The 22110-nt window shown below is 35.1% G+C and overlaps 1 protein-coding gene across 21 annotated transcripts in view; it reads left to right on the top strand.

Moving 5' to 3' along the window:
- The window catches only part of TIA1 (TIA1 cytotoxic granule associated RNA binding protein), a 55216-nt gene that overhangs the window by 12756 nt on the left and 20350 nt on the right, over positions 1-22110 (top strand). For 4 of the 21 annotated variants that reach the window (XR_003513433.1, XR_003513432.1, XM_027555722.1 and 1 more), the window contains exons 3-12: positions 1701-1799; positions 3744-3798; positions 3968-4000; positions 5260-5347; positions 8498-8573; positions 14596-14704; positions 15087-15182; positions 15282-15366; positions 15741-15864; positions 16707-16852. Coding sequence is in view for 12 of the 21 variants with exons in the window: in XM_027555722.1 (XP_027411523.1) it covers positions 1701-1799; positions 3744-3798; positions 3968-4000; positions 5260-5347; positions 8498-8573; positions 14596-14704; positions 15087-15182; positions 15282-15366; positions 15741-15864; positions 16707-16852 (911 nt within the window). In the remaining 9 variants the exon portion in view is untranslated. Of the gene's footprint in view, positions 1-1700; positions 1800-3743; positions 3799-3967; positions 7653-7724; positions 8574-14595; positions 14838-15086; positions 15183-15281; positions 15367-15740; positions 15865-16706; positions 16853-17778; positions 20839-22110 lie in introns of those variants that run through there. The other 17 variants (XM_027555725.1, XM_027555727.1, XM_027555724.1 and 14 more) reach the window with 14 other exon arrangements.

Here is a 22110-nt window from a genome sequence, read left to right as displayed (position 1 = left end):
CCTGTACCGCTTTGTATAAATTGGACTTTGGTCACTCAAAGACTTAGATTCACTACTCTTTCTCCTGCTTATCATTATTTTATTATTATTAAAGTCTAAATTCCAGTCTGTTCACATCACACTGTTGGACTGATGTTCATATTTATTAATTTTATACTCCCTAGAGTATGAATTGGGAGAAGGCAATGGCACCCCACTCCAGTACTGTTGCCCGGAAAATCCCATGGATGGAGGAGCCTGGTAGGCTGCAGTCCATGGGGTCGCAAAGAGTCAGACACGACTGAGTGACTTCACTTTCACTTTCCACTTTCATGCATTGGAGAAGGAAATGGCAACCCACTCCAGTGTTCTTACCTGAAGAATCCCATGGACGGAGAAGCCTGGTAGGCTGCAGTCCATGGGGTCGCACAGAGTCGGACACGACTGAAGTGACTTGGCAGCAGAGTATGAATTGGAGAAGGAATACTCCAGTATCCTTGCCTGGGAAATCCCATGGACAGAGGAGTCTGGCAGGCTACAGTCCATGGGATCACAAAGAATTCAACGTGACTGAGTGACTAAGACTTTAGAGTACAAAGGCTGATAATGCATATGCTTAGAATTTTTTTTTTAATCTAAAAAGTAGTTTTTATTTTTCTGGACACAAGTGAAATGAACATTCTTATTTATTTGATTGCCATATTCTTACGTGTAAGCCACTTTTTTAACCAGTTTTCTGATTCTGATGCCTGTCAACATGGATCTTGGTAGTAGAACTCCCACTAAGAATAGCATTAGTTTGAATTAACACTTATATATTCTCTAATGCTTTTAAAAATAAATAATGGATAGTTTCAATGTCATCAATTTGGTGGTTGCCTCTTTACCCTAAAATTCTTTGAAATCATTGCCAGGGACATTTTTTTTTAACTGTTAGTTGTGCATGAAATAAAATGGCATATTTCTTTATCTTATTATCATTCTAGTCTTTTGAATTAGTTTCTTATTTTAACAATTCTGCTTGGGCGATTATGGAAAGAATTGTAAAATGGACTATGAAGCCATTTGGTGTTTTACACCAAGAGGTGTGAAAACACTGGGTATTTTTTCTACTTCCTTGTAAGAAAACACCCAGGCTTTGCCTGTCATCAGGCTTCAACTACTTCGATCACCAACAGAAGAGAGGAGAGAGTTTCCTTCTGGTTGCACTGCACAGTGGCTTACAAGATCTTGGTTCACCAATCAGGGATTGAACCCGTGCCCCCGTAGTGGACTCATGGAGTCCTAACCACTGAACCACCAGGGAATTCTCAAGAATTTTTATTTTTAAAGGCCTTCTAAGCAGGCAAAAATTTTGATGTCATAAAGTGCACATTCTAAAACCTATTTTAAAACTTTACTTATCTGAAAATGTCTTCAGTTTTTAGAGTGTATTTACTTCTATTTTAATAATAGGTTTAAGAAGGTTAATTAGAAGGTTTAGTCATTAATAAAAGATTAAATTACATATAGTATATAATACAAGCTGTTGAAGACGATAGCTTTCTATAAAAATAGTTATTTTTGTTGTTGTTGTTTACTGTCTTATCTTAAACATTTACTTGCAGAACAGCCCCTCATTCTCCATGGCCTGATACTGAGCTATATAAAACTTTGTATAGTTTTAAAGTAAGGAGAGTATATAAAGCATAAAACTGACTTTTGTGTCTCTTCTTCAACAGACAGCCGGAAATGATCCATATTGTTTTGTGGAGTTTTATGAGCATCGTCATGCAGCTGCAGCACTCGCTGCTATGAATGGGCGGAAGATAATGGGTAAGGTAAGCTATCGTAATTAAAGAAGGTGACATGCACTGGAAAATTCTAAGTTGTAAAAGGTTTTATTTCCATTTTAGAAGCATCGTATTTATTTTACAGAAAACGATCACAACTAATATTAAAAAGATGGGGTAAAGCTTTTAGAGTATGTGTTTATGTTAGTATTCTTCATGGTTCCTTGCATATGGTAAATACTGAAGTAACTGTTGAATTACTAGGCTTTATTGAAATATATAGGAATGCTGACTACTAATGGGGGAAGAATAAAAGAAAAAAAATTTATTGGTACTTTAGGCAAGTTCAGTTCAGTCACTCAGTCGTGTCTCTTTGTGACCCCATGAATCGCAGCACGCCAGGCCTCCCTGTCCATCACCAACTCCCAGAGTTTACCCAAACTCATGTCCATCGAGTCGGTGATGCCGTCCAGCCATCTCGTCCTCTGTCGTCCCCTTCTCCTGCTGCCCCCAATCCCTCCCAGCATCAGGGTCTTTTCTTATGAGTCAACTCTTCGCATGAGGTGGCCAAAGTATTGGAGTTTCAGCTTCAGCATCAGTCATTCCAGTGAACACCCAGGACTGATCTCCTTTAGGATGGACTGGTTGGATCTCCTTGCAGTCCAAGGGACTCTCAAGAGTCTTCTCCAACACCACAGTTCAAGAACATCAATTCTCTGGCGCTCAGCTTTCTTCACAGTCCAACTCTCACATCCATACATGACCACTGGAAAAACCATAGCCTTGACTAGACAGACCTTTGTTGGCAAAGTAATGTCTCTGCTTTTGAATATGCTATCTAGGTTGGTCATAACTTTCCTTCCAAGGAGTAAACGTCTTTTAATTTCATGGCTGCAGTCACCATCTGCAGTGATTTTGGAGCCCAAAAAATAAAGTCTGATACTGTTTCCCCATCTATTTCCCATGAAGTGATGGGACCAGATGCCACAATCTTTGTTTTCTGAATGTTGAGCTTTAAGCCAACTTTTTCACTGTCCTCTTCCATTTTCATCAAGAGGCTTTTTAGGTCCTCTTCACTTTCTGCCATAAGGGTGGTGTCATCTGCATATCTGAGGTTATTGATATTTCTCCTGGCAGTCTTGATTCCAGCTTGTGCTTCTTCCAGCCCAGTGTTTCTCATGATGTACTCTGCATAGAAGTTAAATAAGCAGGGTGACAATATACAGCCTTGACGTACTCCTTTTCCTATTAGGAACCAGTCTGTTGTTGCATGTCCAGTTCTAACTGTTGCTTCCTGACCTGCACACAGAGTTCTCAAGAGGCAGGTCAAGTGATCTGGTATTCCCGTCTCTTTCAGAATTTTCCACAGTTTTTTGTGATCCACACAGTCAAAGGCTTTGGCATAGTCAGTAAAGCAGAAATAGATGTTTTCTGGAACTCTTGCTTTTTCGATGATCCAGCGGATGTTGGCAATTTGATCTCTGGTTCCTCTGCCTTTTCTAAAACCAGCTTGAACATCAGGAAGTTCACGGTTCACGTATTGCTGAAACCTGGCTTGGAGAATTTTGAGCATTACTTTATTAGTGTGTGAGATGAGTGCAATTAGGCAGATTAGTTGAATGTTAATAGAGAAGTTATGTATGGTTAGGATTTGTTATTTGCAGAACTGTACATTAAAAAATAAATATTTAAGGGAAAAATGAAATAATTCTGAGATTATGTCCTTTCTACATTTTTCCTAATGTTAAAAAAGCCTTTTCTCAAAAAAAAAATAATGATAACAATGATAACAGATGGTAATGATTTTTTTAATGTCCTTACTTAATGAAACAAAGTTGCTAATTCTTTTTTTAAAAGTATTGAAATTTTGACCAGAAAATTTTGAATGCGTCTTGTCAGACAAATACCATTGTATTCATAGATGCAAATCTTGTAACACCTGATTATGACCTTTATTTTTATGAAATATAAATGTAGAAAAAATTTTTTTAGGAGGTCAAAGTGAATTGGGCAACAACTCCCAGCAGTCAAAAGAAAGACACAAGCAGTAAGTATATTTTATACTCTTTGAACTTTTGTGTTTATTGTACATAGTAGTTTTCTTGTAAACATATAAACATCATGCATTTGCAGTAATGTTTTGATCGTTATCCTAAGATATGATTGACTGTGTTTGTGTTAATAAATTTAAGAACAAATCTAATCTTTGTCATCAGGTAGTACCGTTGTCAGCACACAGCGTTCACAAGGTAATTGTATCTTCTTAAACATAAAATGAAATCTCTTGAAAGGGTATTCACTAACCACCTGAAGTTTTTTTGTTTGATGTTGGGGGGAGCGGGGAGGGAGGGATCGTATTTCTATTTGTCTCTCTGGCAATATTTTTCCCCCTTTTTCCCAGTGTTGACCAAGTGTGGCTTGTCCGCTACTTGGGTGCTATTTCAAGTTCTCTGATTCCCCCCTTGGTAGCAGCTGATGCCTTAGAAATACTTCACCACTGAAGGGCAAGATACCCTGTTTCCTTGAGGTCAAGTTCTGTGCTTCATACCCAGATCTTCTTATTGCTTGAGTTGCACTTGAAACTGTGTCTTCCAAATGGCAACCTAATATGTTGCTTAAGGCCTGCCAAGTAGGGGTAACTTTTCTTTCCAGATATACTTTGTCAGAATTGATGTGTATGTCCATTTAAAGTGTTGATCCAACTATTTTGTATATTTAAAGTGTTTCTTTTTTTTTTTTTTTTTTGAGCATTGTCTTTTTAAGAAAACTTCATATATGGGATCATTATTTCTCTCCAGTGCTTTTTTAATGACTCTGATATAAAGTGAAGGGATTACTGTTTTCATTCTGTTGCCTTCAGTCTTAGTTCACTTGCACATGGATTCACATAAACTGAATGGTGTAATGTCTGGGCAACCAAAACTGTTGGCTTTTGAGAAAACTCAAATACTTTAACATCAAACTGTTGCAATGCAAGGTATTTCTTTGATTGTTCTTCACAAAATATGGTTAAACCAAGTATATCGCATAGCTAGCTTCAGTAAACTGTCTTAACTGAGGCAAATCTAGCCTAATAACTCATAATACCACTATTTTAATTTGTAAAGATTTAATGTAGTGGTAAACTGAATAAATGTGAATAATTACTATTAGAATGGTAAATAAGTCATTTATTTTTATATATATATATATTTTTTTTTTTTTGCAAAACTTGTTATATATTAATAGTTTATTTTGGCCAGTATAATAATTGGTTATAAGTAGAAATGTAACTGTCAGTCTCCCATTAGATATATCATAGGAGAATCTTTCCTGTATTGTCACCTTGATTCATTATTCATTATGTTTAAAACTGATAGAATTTGTCTAGATATAGGATAGTGTTTTACTTATACTTTATTGTAATACATAAATTATTTTAAGAATACTTTATTGAATAGATCTTAGCATTTTTTTAAATTCTAAAATTGTATTTTTCTTTTCAATTCCCCTTCCTTTCCCCTATAAGATCATTTCCATGTCTTTGTTGGTGATCTCAGTCCAGAAATTACAACTGAAGATATAAAAGCTGCTTTTGCACCATTTGGAAGAATATCGTAAGTAACAGAGGATAAATTTTAAAATGCTTTTAATTAGAAACAATCATATAGAAGTAATTTGAAAATCTGTTGTGAATGTTTTTGGACATAAATTTTGACACTTGAATGTAATGTATTAATATTTACTTGAATAAATGTATTGTTTAGAGCCTATTCAAGTAGTTAACAGCCAAAGATTATTTTCCCATTGATAAATCTTTGGTCTTCAATTATCTTAAATTTTTTTTTCAATTAGCATTAGTTTTTAAGAGATGAATGTGCTGTCCTGCATCCTGTTTCTTGTATGAGTGTCTTGCTAGCCTGGTCATTATCTTTAGTGAACTTGTGCTGTGACTAAGGAGTTTAGACCCTTTGGCACTTCTATGATACCATGCATTTTCTGTTAATATATTTTAACAAAAAGAAACCTTAATAGTTTAAAAAGCAGTTATTAATGTTAATTCCATTTAACATTTTGTTGTTGTTATTGTTGCTATTAACAACAATAATAATGCCTCTTACTATTTTGTGAAGCACTATATTGCTTGCGTTGTTATTAATTGTACAGTTTAGGCCTGTTATAAATAGCTCACTTGAGTATTCATCATAAAAGAACTTTAATATTTTGAAAAGCATGCCTGTAATAGAGTAAGAATAAGTTGATTATTGCACTTTCTTAGAAGTAATTGTTGAATCTAGAAAACAAAGTTTTTAGAGTTTCTGGTTGCTTTATTATTGGTGTTCCAGCTAGAAAAGTAGAAAAAAGGAAATTCTAGCTTTGATTTAGTTTGATGAACAGACCAACAGCAGAGATGAGAAGGAGACTGGAAAGTAAATGCTGGTGATATTGATGTTGAATTTGGGAATTTTCATTTGAAGAGTTTTAGTTCACTGGTAGGAGGATGAAAATGGATAGTGACCAAAGAATGATCATAAGTAAGGGGCCAACTTTAAAGGCAGTCACAAGATGAGAGTTTATAGGTGGGCTCTTCTTTTAGGTAACATTTTTCTTGATCTCTTAGAACTGACTTTAGGAAAAGTTCTAATTTCTTGATTGTTCTTTTTAGTCTGTTTTAGGGTTTTGATGATGGTTAGCTGGCTTTCAAATATCTAGATTGGATAGTCTTAACCTTTTACCTCTTAAAGGCTTAATAAATTTCTGTATACAAAATTTTGTGCTTGTTTTCATTTTGGTGTGTAGTATCTTTGTAAATTTTATCCACTTTCAGCATAGTCACAGGACTGTAAAGGATTAAAGAACTTTGATCTGTATCTTTGCTACTTCTTCTTTAGAGCATTCTTTCAGATAATATAAGAATCAAGGCTAACATTTCGTAAAACTTAACTTTAAGAAGAAAAGGCTTTTCTAACATTTTAACAGATTAAATGCTATATTATTAAATGTTTAGATTTTGATTGAAGTCGCTTTTCTGAAAGCGTGGATATTTAGTTTAGGGTTAAGATAAAGATTGTTTAACAATTGGTGAGTGTAAGTTAAATGACATCCAAATTTTAGTAATTTCATTACTTTTTAATCAAAAATCAATCATTTCTTTTTGTTAAATATGTTGGTATCATAATTGTAGTCTGTAGGTTTTCTTAGAGTCTACTATGATTACTGATGTATATATGATTTTTTTCTTGATAAGACCTTTAAGTTGTATAATTTTCAGTTGAGATAATGTCTAAGCTTTAGGTTATCCTAAGAGTTAGTGTTTCTAAATTTGAAGGAACCATTTTCAGTTGGTAGCATCACTTCTTGAATTTTTTTTTTTTTAATTAAAGGAGATACATTGATAAATACATACATTGAGAGATTCTCATGATAGTCAGGTATTGTCTGTAGATTCTACAACAGTGCTTGATTTATAAAAATTGTGTAGTAAGTGTTGGCCTATTAAATATTGGGTATAAAAATTACAGCACTTTCTTTCCCTAATTTATACAGCTTAAATTTTTCCTGTTCCTTGAGTTTAGGGTAGTCTAACAGATTCTGCTGTAGAAAAGAATCAGCAACAAATTAAATGCATGTGTACCATAAGTATTTTTACATATTGAGAAGTGACTTGCATTAGTTTTCCTCTTTCACCATCACCTCTTTGTCATTTTGACCCTAAGCACTTAATAAATCACTCCTAAATTTATCAAAATATGCTTATGTATACTTTAATATAAAATTATATTGCATGGCTTTCTGACTTGGGTTTTTGTTGTGAAAGTGCCTGTTTTGTTCATGTGTCCTGAGAGAACAAGCATTGTGACATACCTGGCTAACTTAAAAGCAGATTGCCTGCGAAGCACAATTTGAGTCCAATTTTTTGAGGTATGGAGTTTTAGCTATCATGGCTGGGTTTTTCACTCAATCTCAAATAATAGGGCTCTGGTTATTTTGCAGAGTATCTCTGAAGAATGGACAGAATTGCCCTGGCTAACTACAAGCTACGGTTCACAGTGGATAAATGTTGGCGTGCTTTTTTACTTTCTGACTTTTTAAAATTTTGCTTTTATATCTTGTAGTTTCCAATCAATCTTATATGATTGCTATTTTAGAATTTAGTGTAAAATCTTTTCTTATATAGAATAAGACTAAAGTGTGTGTCTAGTATTTTTCTTCAATAGTTTAACATTTCTGAAAATGTCAAGTTCTCAAAATTTACCCATAGTTCAGAAGGGGGGTATGAACTGATCTGAGAAAATGAAAAAAATTAATTGATTTAGGGAATATACATCTTTTTCATTCTTTTAGTTTCCAGTTTTCTATTTTAATTTTTTAATGATTAGGTAGTATATAGTGTAAAATAGCAAATTATAAATTGCATGGTTAAAGAAAGCCATTCATTTAGTGTGCCAGTGAACCCTATAAGTTAAGTAATTCATGTGAATAGCTGCTTTTACCATGCTTAATATTTAAAAATGTAAAAACTTTTTGAAGTGGGAGGCAGTTTCTGTAAAATGTATACATATATATTTAAAGTTTTTGATTTGCATGTTTATAAAATTAAGCCTCATTTGCTACTACATAATAAATTTTATAGAATAAAAGGTAAATTTGTATTAAAGGTTCATTTTAATGAAGATGAAACATGAAAATGAGTTGTGTATGAAATTCTCGCTTGATATCCAGAGGAGAGTTTGCAAACCTAAACTTCTGATTGTTTCTGATTTCAGAGATGCCCGAGTGGTAAAAGACATGGCGACAGGAAAGTCTAAGGGATATGGCTTTGTCTCCTTTTTCAACAAATGGGTGAGCTCAATAAAAAGTGCATGTGCAATATAAGAAGAAAGAACAAAATGTTCGTTTCATTTTGATTATTAGTCATTTCTGTCATCTACCATTTGTTCATGTCATGATAATTAGTACTCTTACTAGAGGATACCTTCTTTCTCCTGTTTGGTTATTTAGTCAACATTTATTTAGCACCTTGGGCTTCGCTGGTGGCTCAGATGGTAAAGAATCCCCTGCAATGCAGGAGACTGGGGTTCGATCCTTGGGTCGGGAAGACCCCCTGGAGAAGGGAATGGCCACTCATTCGAGTATTCTTGCCTGGTGAATCCTGTGAACAAAGGGGTCTGGCAGGCTATACAGTCCATGGGCTCATAAAGAGTTGGACACAACTGAGCAGCTAAGCACATGTATTTAGCACCCTGATGCACGCTGCCGTCTATGGGGTCGCACAGAGTTGGACATGACTGAAGCAACTTAGCAGCAGCAGCATGCAAAGTACTGAGAAAATGTTTTCAGAATATAAAAAGTAGAGGTGTTTAAATCATCATCCAAAGATAGGACGGATATTGAGTATCTCATATATATTTGATTTGTTTTCTCCCTGTTTTATATTCCCATGTTAATTTAAAAGTAACTAATAAAATGTTCCAGTGGATGGGAATTTTTCTAAAAAGAGTATATTAATGTATTTGAAAATGTCTCATCATTTCCTTCATTCAGTAAACACTATTGAACATGAATTTGTATAGGCTTGAAGTTTCTGAGTTTTGCAGAGAAAAGGAAGGATAGCATAGTTTCTCAAATGAGAGGTGAAAGGCGGTTATAGAGAAGGAAAGGCTTACATATATGACAGCTGGATAAAATCTTTGGTATGTTCTCCATACAATGTAATACTGTGGTGTTTACAAAAGGAAAATGAATGAGGAACCTCTGTAAGTACTGGTTATGGAAAGATTTCCATGGGAAATTGTCAGGTAAAAAAACTTTTTTGTGTAAAAAAGAAGAGATCTCATTATGTGTGTATGCGTGGCAGGGGGCAGGGTGGGGGTGATTTCTTTTCCCCCTGCATTCCCCCTGCAGAGATTAACAAGAAACTTGTAAGGTTTCCTGTTTGTGGGGCAGGTAATGAGAGGCACATGGGAAGGAGGGCGAGAAACTTCTAGCTGTACTGTACTATGTGAAGTTTGAACCTTGTAAATATATTACTAATTCAAGTAAATAGTTTTTTTAGTGTGATAACTCGAGGTTCCAAACAATTAAATGCAGAGATATCACACTTCTAAAAATATAGGGGTGGATGGTAGGAGAATTTATATGCATTAATCCTGGATTATATACTGAGGCTCCATTAACCTTTAATTTTATTGTATTGCCTCTATGTTACGATTGTTTGCCAGTGATAAGTGCAAAAATACTGTATTTTTTGTGCAAGAGTCCCTTAGAATGAGCCATTAAAATTTTTGATACTATGAAATGTATTTTAGAAAGGATTTTCTTTAGTAAAGGGAGTATTTGAAATAGGTATCATTTCTTGATAACTTTAGGTGAAATTTATAAGCATCATTTATTGTACCAGTTCCTTCCGAGTTTTTAAAAACAACTGTTTGCAGTTATGCCAACTAGTGTCAAATTATCTTATATTTTCTAGTTTCTGTGTCTGCCTATATTGAAACTAATGTCTGGTTATTCCTCCCTATCCAGATATTCACTATAACAGCCAGCTTGCAGCAGTTTTACTTTTTCAAAATTTACTTTTCAAATAAAAAATCAGCCCTAAAAATGTTAACGTGGCCTTTTTCTTGTTTAATTAATGTCTGTGCTGGGTCTTTATTGGTGCGAGAGGGCTTTCTCTAGTTGTGGAGAGTGGGGGCACAACTCTTCGTTGCGGGCCCTCGAGCACACAGATTTCAGTAGTGTGGCACACAGGCTTAGTTGCTCCACAGCATGTGAAATCTTCCCGGACCAGGGATCGAACCCGTGTCCTCTACATTGGCAGGCGGATTCTTGTCCACTGCGCCACCTGGGAAGTCCTTAACACGGCTTTTAAGTTAAGGCAAAAGAAGGTAGAATGCACCGTAACTGTGTGTCGGCTGTTCACACAGAGGCATTGTATCTTTCGATCACATTCTAACTATCATCTTCCTCTAATGAAGCGAAAGTGTCTTCTAAGAAGCAGGTATTAATCTAAGAGGTCAGGAAAAATCCATATATTAGAAGAAAAATTGCAAATGGTAAAGCATATTGAGAGATGAAGATGTAAAAGCTCTGTCATGTATGGTCCCATCTACCAAGTGTAAAAGGAGATGAAAAAATAAAAACTATGAGACAGTAACTAGTTTGTAAAGCTTTACTGTTAATCCCAGCATAATATTTAGGGAAGGTAGAAGAATACCTCATGCAATGAATTTGATAGCCACATTTACCTTAAAGGATTGATAAATAGGTTGTCAATGTTTTGTGATACTTGGTGATACAGGTTGAGGTCTTTGGGTGGAGTAAAAACTCACTTTTTTGCATTTGGGATTATGGAATATATTACCCTGCTATATGTCACTATTTAATGCATAGTTAGTATGGAAGTCAGATATAGCAGAGGATGTCTGTTTGTGACCTCTGTAGTTACCAGACATGGATTATAATCCTGACAGTCATCACACAAAAGGTATATAACTTTGAATAAGTGATACAATTTGATCTTCCCAAGTTTATGTTTTAGTTTCTATAAATTTGTGCTATGTAACTGGCAGGCATTCCTGGTGTTGAGAAGTGCCACAGCACTGATTGCAGTTGCCCCTGGCTCCCTTGCCTCTCCTGTGTTGTGTGTCCTAGGCAGACTCCAGTACTGGTTGAACATACCTCCCTGCCTACTCTGAAGTAACGGAGTGTTGCTATAGAGAAATTGAGTCAGCTGGTTTCACTTCTAATTTAGCAGTTACACATAGATAAACACATGGTACTGTCTTTGTAAACCTGTGTTTCTCTAGTAAAATTGATTTCCTGTTCTTTGAAAAACTGTTTCATGCTCCCTCATTTCTTCTCAAATATTCCTCACTCTTTTTCTCCATCATCACCCTGAGCTTCAAATGAGAAAGTAAAAGCTATCATACAGAAATTCCCTCAGCTTTACCACCAAACCTACATTAAATGCTCTCACCTTCTCCCTCTTCCTCCTGTTACAGTGGAGGAAGTCTTTCCTGTAGTTGTATATGAGCATGTAATTATATTTGTTTTCTAGGGCTGCTGTATCAAAGTAGCTGAATGACTTAGAGTAATAGAAAGAGTCTCTAAGTTCTAGAGGATAGAAGTCCAGAATCAGGTTGTCATCATGGCCATGCTCCATCTGAAGATGCTGGAAGTATCCTTCCTTCCCTCTTTAGTTTCTGGTGGTAACTGGCAATCCTTGGCATCCTTGACTTGTAGCTGCATCACTCCAGTCTCTACCTTTGTCTTCACATGACCCTCTTTCCTCTGTGTGTGTCCTCATTAACTTCTCATGTTCTTACAACAGCCCTTCTTTAAAAGGGCCCACCCTAACTTGTATGACCACATCTTAATAATATACCTGCGAAGACCCTATTTCAAATGCATTGAGGTCACTTGCACAGTTATGAGGCTGGATGGACTTCATATAAATTTAAGTGACACAGTTCATCCAACAGCAGATAGTTATTAAACATCTTACAGAGTTCAGACTGGTTAGTGTGGAAAGCAATATTTGTTTTTTTAAGAAGAATCATTTCCTTTTTATGTGTCTTAAGAACAGCTTTTAGCCTTAAATTTACCTGTTGTTTTGTGCTAGGTGAAGCCCACATTTGACGTAGGCAAACCAAAGCTGAAGCCCACGTCCTTTTCAGTCTACTCTTAAGTTGGCTTTATTCTTTACTCTATACCAGGCCTACTCTTTTCAGGTTCACCTATGGATTTCTGCTTGCTTGGCTCTGGACAGTACATGGTTGTGGGTTTCTTCCTTCATCACTAGCTATTCCTTCTTCGTCACCTTAGCTCGCAATTTCTCCTTTATCCAGTTTTCACATTTTGCTGTTTTTCAGGGCTCTATTCTAGGACACTCTTTTCTCTCCAGCCTTTCTTCATGGCTCTGAACCTTATATCTGCAGCTCTATTTACTTCACACTTAACTAACAAATTATCTTCGTTTAGATGTCTTACATATATCTGAAACTTAATGTGTCTTAAATAATCGTTTCTTCCTCAAACTTGTTCCTCCACTGCCTCCCAGACTTCTCATTTCCGTCAATGCTAGCACTGTCCTCCCTGCTGCCCAAGCAGGAACCTGGGAATCGGCTTTGATTCCTGCCCTTTTAGTTACTGTGCACACGGCCCCCCCACCCCCATTCTGTTGACTCTTCCTTTAGATTACATCACTGCTACTGTATTAGTCCTGGTCACCAACATTCTTTTTTAATCTGAATATTATATTAGTCTTAAAAAGTGTCTTTTTACTGTCTATCTCCCCAAACTGTTCTCCTTAAAACATAAGGATGGTCTTCTTAAGACATAAATTGGATCATGATAATCTCTTACTTAAAATAATCAGTTTTTTCTTCTCACACTTTTCCTTTTGGCACACTAGATTCCAGTGAAACTAGTTGTGTTTCACATGCTTCTTTTAGATGTGTACCAAACTCATGCCTGCCTTAACACACTTTGCAGTGGTTTTCCCTCTACCAGGAACACTCTGGTTTTTTGACTTTTCTAGCTCCTTTTCCTCAGCTTAAAAGTCATTTCTAAGAGACCTTCCCTAATCGTGCTGCCCTAAGGTAGATTTTTTTTTTAATATAAATTTATTTAATTGGAGGTTAATTACTTTACAATATTGTATTGGTTTTGCCATACATCAACATGAATCTGCCACGGGTGTACACGTGTTCCCCATCCTGAGGCCCCCTCCTACCTCCCTCCCCATACCATCCCTCTGAGTCATCCCAGTGCACCAGCCCCAAGCATCCTATATCCTGCATCGAACCTGGACTGGCGATTCATTTCATATATGATATTATACATGTTTCAATGCTGTTCTCCCAAATCATCCCACCTTCTCCCTCTCCCACAGAGTCCATAAGACTGTTCTATACATCTGTGTCTTCTTGCTGTCTTGCATACAGGGTTATCGTTACCATCTTTCTAAATTCCATACATATGTGTTAGTATACTGTATTGGTATTTTTCTTTCTGGCTTACTTCACTTTGTATAATAGGCTCCAGTTTCATCCACCTCATTAGAACTGATTCAAATGTATTCTTTTTAATGGCTGAGTAATACTCCATTGTCTATATGTACCACAGCTTTCTTATCCATTCATCTGCTGATGGACATCTAGGTTGCTTCCATGTCCTGGCTATTATAAACAGTGCTGCAATGAACCTTGGGGTACACGTGTCTCTTTCAATTCTGGTTTCCTCGGTGTGTATGCTCAGCAGTGGGATTGCTGGGTCATAAGGCAGTTCTATTTCCAGTTTTTTAAGGAATCTCAGTATGGCATATTCTTGCTCTCAGCCTTTTGTTTCTGTCATAGCACTTACCACAACTAATAATTACTTAATTTGTCTCCTCCAAAAAATGGAAGCTCCATGGCAGCAGAGACTGTGTCTGCCTCTTTGACTGTATTCCCAGCACTTAACGTTAACTGCTGTCTAGAACATGATGACTGCTCAGTATTTACTTGTAAGATGAATGAGTAACCAAACGCTGTTGTTGAAAACTTGTTGGATTGTATAAAGTGAGATTTTCATCCATAATAGTCTGGGTTGTTACATGAACTTGACAGTTCACGTCTTTCAGGTGATTAAAAATTCCCAAAAGCCCTTATGAGGTAAAAGAAAGACAGTTTAAAAGCGCCATTGTAAAATAAATAAAAGCACCATTGTATTTTAGGAAAGCTGTCATATATTGTGAATATCATAAAGTATTCCATTAAGAAAACATTTGTGGAACGCAACCATGAGTTTTCTCTTTTGCAAACAGTTGTTTAACGTCAACTAATAGTGGCTTCTTTGTCATTTCTAATGTTGTGTGGAACAGGATGCCGAAAACGCCATTCAACAGATGGGTGGCCAGTGGCTTGGTGGAAGACAAATCAGAACTAACTGGGCAACCCGAAAGCCTCCAGCTCCAAAGAGTACATATGAGTGTAGGTGTATTGGAGAAGAAAAGGAAATGTGGAATTTTGGAGGAAAAAACACTAGATTTTAAATGTTAGAGCTGTTCCCGGAGACTTATTGCAGAAATAGATGAGAAGCAAATCAAGACTACTGTTCAAAAATGTACTTAGTTTTCATTTTTGTAATTATAAATAATAAGTAATATCTCTAATGTCAAGTCTCCTATTAATTAGAGAATACTGAATAATATTTAGACATTCTTGGGGGAGGTTTAATCCTCAATCAAATTGTAATATGTATTAAACAAGCATTTTGATCAAGATAAATATTACCATTACAGTAGTATAGTTAATATTGCTTTCCTCTTTCTGAACATTTTGTGAACTAAAAATATTAAACTTTTCTCCCCAGCAAACACCAAACAGCTATCATATGATGAGGTCGTAAATCAGTCCAGTCCAAGCAACTGTACTGTGTACTGTGGAGGCGTCACTTCGGGGCTGACAGGTGCGGGGACCTTACCTATGTGGCATCTTAAGATTAATTTTAAAGTACTTGATATTGGTAGGATTTTAATGCGATTCGGTTTTGGTTTTTGTGTAACAGAACAACTAATGCGTCAGACTTTTTCACCATTTGGACAAATAATGGAAATTCGAGTCTTTCCAGATAAAGGATATTCTTTTGTTCGGTAGGTGTGGTTTTTAAAAAAACTTTTACCTCCAGATCATTTTTGAACTTTTAAGTTAGTGGTTTTCTTTAAAATTTTCTTTGGTTATAAAGAAATAGAAATTAATCTAGCTTTTATTAAATTTGCCACAATAACTCCTTCCTTCCAATACAAAGGCAAATCATTTTCTATTAAGAGAATTTTCTCCAAAAACTGAAAACATAGGCCATTTTATTCTCTTATATTAACTTCCTGTTTTACCTCAGGCCCAGTTTGATTTTTTCAAATACGTTTTATTTATAAGTACCTTAAACAATTTATATTGTAATTCTTAATATTATTGTAATTGTAATATCATTGTAATTGTAATATCATTGTAATATTATTTTCAATAGGTTCAATTCCCATGAAAGTGCAGCACATGCAATTGTTTCTGTTAATGGAACTACCATTGAAGGCCATGTTGTGAAATGCTACTGGGGCAAAGAAACTCTCGATATGATAAATCCTGTGCAACAGGTGAGAGGGTTCTTGACTTTGCAAAGTAATGGCTGGGCTAATAGGTATATTTAAATGAAATTGTTAAAGCTTCTTGTTAATGTTTCTAGCTACAATGATGGCATATAGGGGCTCTTCCTACATGTATAATATTATAGTTCCAGAGTGATGGTTCATGGATGCAGTGGTGACATGATGAATGTGACTGCCTCAACTGACTCATACTCACACCACATTGGATTTTAAAATGTTCTAACAAACCTGACAGGGTATTAAATTTTTTTCTAATTCTTAGTAGACTTACATACTATTTGGAGAACTCACAAGCATGTTTGAGTTCAGTTGAAACAAAAGCTATAAATATATTTAGGACCTTGGCATTTTCTTCCAGATTTTGCCACCTTTGTTTTTCCAGGCAGCTCTAGTAGTTCAAACTTGATCCCACAAACATGTCTATGAGGAAATAGTAAATGAAACATCAAGATAGGATTGAGAAAATCCTAAACTATATAACTTTCTTAAGTAAACTGAATATAAGAATAGTCTTCATATCTTCCTTATCTAAAGGAAACAGTCATATGGATAATTTACAAAACACTTAAATGTTCTCTTGAGTTGAATATTTATTTCTAGGGCATTACCTGCTGGCTCAAAGAATATGGCATTTAGAGCATCACTGTAGAGTTGAAGCAGTATGACCTTGCTATTTTTTAGCAGTGACAACTTACTCTTGCTTATCCTTTAGTTTTCATTGTAATGATGACCCTATCTGTTATGGTTATGTATTTGTGGTATATAAGGACTATATATGCACCTATAATTTCAAATAATACTAAATTATCTGTTATAACTTTGTTTAATAGCAGAATCAAATTGGATATCCACAAGCTTACGGCCAGTGGGGCCAGTGGTATGGGAATGCACAACAAATTGGCCAGTATATGCCTAATGGTTGGCAAGTACCTGCATATGGAATGTATGGCCAGCCGTGGAACCAGCAAGGATTTAAGTAAGCACACTTGTTCTTTTCCTTTATTATTAACCTTTGAAAATGTCAAGAACTTAGGAAGAGATTTTAAGTAATTAGCAGGTAATGTGGCCTTCTATCTAAAGCATAGCCTTTGAAGGACTTAGAGAGTTTTTTACTTTATAGTTTTAAGTGTATATCTTTTAAAAATTGCCTGCAAATGTGTTGCTTTGATTTATAACCAGCATTATAAGCACTTTGGTAATGCTTGAATGACTCAACAAATATTTAAGTAAGAAAATAGGAACTTAATAGTTGTTAAGGTTTTTATGTGACTAATGGTCACTGGCCTTTCTTGGATACAGTTATTTCGATCCTAGTTGCTTTATTCATTAGGCTTTTTTCCTGTGCAAAAGGGTTTATTCATACATTGTTATACAAAAGCTTCTTTATACATCCTGAATTATGTAATTTTACTTAAATTTCTGAAAAACACTTTACAGTTTTTATTTAAAATTAATCTTATGTTGAAATATAAGCTTACATATACTAATAGATACTTTAATTTCTTCTTTGAGTAATATAAATGCAAGTCCGTATTATACCAGATGATCAAGATTCTTTCAGACAGTGGCTTGTTCAATGTATGTCAAACCCCAGGAGAACAGTTCTGAGATTAGAGATGAGTTTTTCTGAGTTCAAAGGGAATAAATGTTTATAGATAAAGGGTATTTTCTTAGCTGTAGTTAAACTAACAGAATTAAACCATACACATTAAAGCTACATGGATACTTATTTTTAAAAGAAAAAACCTTTTGCCTTTGCTTTCTCTGACATAACAATTATTCTTATATTTGGGCTTAAGAAAAAGGATATTTCCCACATATGTGTAATTTCTTCTTGGCATTACATTTTATTTTAATCAGTGGATTTCCCTTCCCCTCTGCTTCTTTCACATTCTCCACCAGTCAGACACAGTCTTCTCCACCATGGATGGGACCAAATTATGGAGTGCAGCCACCTCCAGGACAGAATGGCAGCATGATGCCTAATCAGCCTGCAGGGTATCGAGTGGCAGGGTATGAAACCCAGTGAAAAAGGACTCCAGAATCTAAAGTCAGGGGCTTAAGGCTACAGGGAGTAGTAAAGCCGTTGTTTACTTACAGATTTATCAAATCAGTCAGTGCAAATGTCAGATACAGTGTATTTATTTAAAAGATTCATTTTTCAATCATGAAATTACTTATCATCCACATTGTTTTAAAAAGAAACAAGATGCTGGATGTCTGCCAATTTTTGCCTTCATTACCTTTTTTGATAAAGATTCTCAGATCCTTGTTTCAAATACAAATGCAGGGATTGCTGCCACTTTTTTTAAAATTGAGGCAGAAAATTGCACAATGTTGAACTTTTTTCCACTGAAGTAGTGTGCAGTTCTAGTTTGCATTCCTGATATGATTTAAAACATGTAATATAAAGATGTAAAAAAAAAAAAGAAAAACCAAAACTGTGCAGAGTCTAGAAGTTCTTTGTAATCTTCAGCTAATGCACAATTCTGTTTTAGGTTTTTTTGAAATAGACATTGTTTGAGCTGTCCCATCGCCACGGTTTCCCTCTGCCGTTTTTAAATATAAATTATTAGTTTACATCATTTTTGTATCTACATTTTTTCATAAATTTGTCTTGCCTTATTAAAGTTCTGTAAAATACACTTAAATGGAAAAAAAAATGATGTTCATTTAGATTGAAAACTTTTCTCAGATGGATTGATAATTGTATTCATCTTGTGTTTTATATGAGAAGGTGCCTCAAGAATTCCCTGTTGAATCTGTTTAAAAGGGTTTTTATCTTCTGTGATAAACTTTGCTGTGTACCAGGAATTATAAAAACAAAAACTTACTAAAGAAAATCTCTGAAATGTGATAAGTTCTTATGAACCCATGTTAATTTCATATGTCAACTTCTATAATTACATGTATTATTTCATTATGTAAAATGTTTTAGCAATTTAATATTTTGCACAGTTACCAAACTTTGTATGTCATTTCATCCTTAAAGGCATCATGCAGTCGACAGGAGATTTATAAAGTTTTGTTTGCATGTGAATATGAAATACACACTTTGGTAGTCTTTGAATACAAAGTCATCAGCTCTTGTTTTTCAAGAATTTTGAGACACAAAGTTGTATGTAAAAAAATATATTAATTTGCCATATTCTAGTTACATTTACTCAAAAAGAGTAAATCAACTTGATTTTAATGTACAAATGATAGCTGTGAAACTGTAGAATATCCTTAGGTCAGGCATGGTGGTTCCTTGTGAACTCCAAAATTAGCCTGAATGACCAGCCGGGCGAAGCATTTTTTAAATGTTCAGAGGCCAAAAGATAAACAACAACAAAAAAATAACAAAAACCCTTGAAATCCTACCTCCTTAAACAGCCTTTGAAGAGGAGAAGCCTCAGTGCAATCATTACTTTGATTCTTTTGGTACCTGTTTTCCTGGAGTTCCCAGTTTTATTTTGGGTTGGCTCCAAGCATTAAGAAGTTTAATCTGTGATGGCATTGTTCTAGTTTTGAAATTTCTAGTACATTTCAGAGTCTCTTAGAACAATAGTGGGAGATTTTGTTTTATTTTGTTTTCAATAAAAGTCACAAACTCTCCTGTTTGACTCACAAAGGAAAAGGATCCCCACTATACCTATTTGGATGCTTGGTTGTTCTTTTTAAGACCAGAGAGCTCCCGGTATTTTGTTTAGGAACAGAAAAGGCCCGTGGAATCTTAAGAGATTTCTAGCCTGTATTCTCCAGGTAGCAGCATAGGAGCCTGAACTGGTCTCTAAGCCAATACTCTAGTAAACCAGAGCCCAGGAAAGACAGCTCATAAATGTATAATTCTCTGGGGCTCAATTCTATGCAGTTGTAAACACTTGGAAATTTTATTTCCTTGTTAACTTCTACAGATCAGGGCATGCAACCAAAAGCAGCTTAAATGAAATACTCAAAAAATGAAATAATAGGATGCTGTTTTTAGATTCTTCTGGTTTATGTTCCTGTTTTAGGACCCTCGTTGTTTTTCTCTTATTCAAAAAAATTTTATGTCCTGTACATCTGTGGACTGCAGGGTAAATTATTTGGGCATAAATAATCTAAGCAAAAGTGTAGTTTTCCTTTCATTTTGACTATCTCAAGTAATAACACTTTTTATTAGCCAATATTTTTTTATTGCACAATTCTAAAATGTACAGACTACTTTTTGAGAAGAAAGTAGTATTACTCAAAGGGTTACTACTGAACACATTTGCAATTCAGGAACATTGCTGACTTTGCTTTAAATCTTATTCTCAGTGTTAAATCATTTTAAAAATTAACAGTCTAAAAATCATACTGGTATTAGTATCCAGTAAGGAAATTACAGTTTTTAAAATGAATTCTTTCTCTGCAATATGCATTCAGATTTTACTTTAAAATACATCTGGTACTGTAAAGAACCTGAAGTGGTTCACACTTAAGGGGTTCATTAATCCAGTATTCTTTGCCCTGACTGTTTGGATATTAAAGTTCATTTATGTTTTCTATAACCTTTGGGATCTTCTTGCAGTGATTATTGTGTGTGAGATTTTTTTTTTTCTTTTTGGTCTAGCCATATTGTTATATTCACTCAGGTATTTGTTATATTTCTTTTTAATCTTATTTCAGAAACCATGCTTTGCATTGGGATACTGCAAAGAATTGCTGTAGAAAACTTACTATATGAAATCAGGATCTCATTTTCCTTGTTGATATTCTCTCCCTGTTGAAAATGAGATTCACATTCTAGTTTTATTCTTGTTTTGTTTCTGTGCTTGCTTAGCTTCCTTTTGTATGTGTGTTAAGAGTTCTATTACTTTGGAAAAGGCGGTTGATAAGGACTAGTTTGCATAGAGAATTAGAATTGAGTTTACCAAGAGATACAGGGTGCTCTTGAGGTTACAGTTGAATTGGAAAAATAAACTGTGTTTGTAGGAAATAAAGAGCAAACCCTTTCAATGAAAGAGTGATGATTTCTAAACACAAAATCTTCTTTGTGTACAGGATTATTGCATTTTTTCCAGTGACTACATTTTGACTGTTTAGAACTTGAAGAACATACCTCTAAAACCACAAATTTTAAGAACCTTGAGTAAAATGTATATGAATGAGTCTCAGTTGAGTAGTACTTTACCCTATGGCCTCTGAAGTTGGAGGCCGAAGTTATTCTAATAGTAATTCACCTAAAAAAGGAAAAAGTAGATTTTTGACTCAGGGTTAATATGCTTAAATGAGTTACTGCACAGAAAGTAGGAGTTAAGCAGATTTATATACTAGATAAATGAGATCCCTAGCTTATCTGTTTTCAGCTCTAGAAGACCAATAACCATACTTAAACATGCAAGATTTAGAGGCTCCTACTGTGGAAATACTAAGCTGCTCTGGAGGGAAAAGACACATGCTGATATTTGAAGGTCCTCACCGACTCAGTGGACATGAGTTTGAGCAAACTCCAGGAGGTGGTGAAGGACAGGGAACCCTGGCATGCTGTAGTCCATGGGGTCGCAAAGAGTCGGACACAACTGAGCAACTGAACAACAAAACCAAAAAGTAACTGGCCACCAATCCTCTTAGAGTGGAGTGTGTTGACCAGTAAGCCCTACCCATGTACACAAACCTTCCAAACAGGTTTTTAGTGCTTCACTTTTCAATGAAGTCAGCCAAAGGTCACCAGAAATTGAGAAAAACTTTGACTGCAAAAGGTAGAGCTAAATAAAAAGCAGCTCTCAAGAATCTGAAAACTCACACTGTATTCAAGAAATTAGAACAATCCTAATAAAATGTCACAACAAGAAATGAGAATAAATAAATTCAGTGGGAGTATTAAAAGACAAGGAGATGTCCTAGAACAGAAATCAAAAGTAGAAAAAATAAATATGGATCAATTCAGGAGGTTTATAATATAAAATCAATAAGTGTTCCAAGAAGAAAACAGAAAATAGGCGAGTGGGTGGAATTTATTAAATAAAGGGAAATTTCCCTGATGATTTTTTGAGTTTAAAGGTTGAAGAAAGGCTAATGTTGAGTTTGTACAATAAATAGGAAAGATTCATGTGAAGCCATACCACTATAAAATTTTAGGATGCCAGGCCTGTAAGGGGCCCATCCTAAAATTTACCAGATAGAAAAAGGATTAAGAAAAATACCCAATGACAACATTGAACCTAGGAATCAGTGGGGCACTATCTTTAGAAGTGTAAATGAATTATGGTCATGGGTCACAATAGAATA

Source organism: Bos indicus x Bos taurus, chromosome 11, assembly GCF_003369695.1.
Source record: "Bos indicus x Bos taurus breed Angus x Brahman F1 hybrid chromosome 11, Bos_hybrid_MaternalHap_v2.0, whole genome shotgun sequence".
Taxonomy (NCBI): Eukaryota; Metazoa; Chordata; class Mammalia; order Artiodactyla; family Bovidae; genus Bos; species Bos indicus x Bos taurus.
This window is presented reverse-complemented; position numbering and strand designations above follow the sequence as displayed.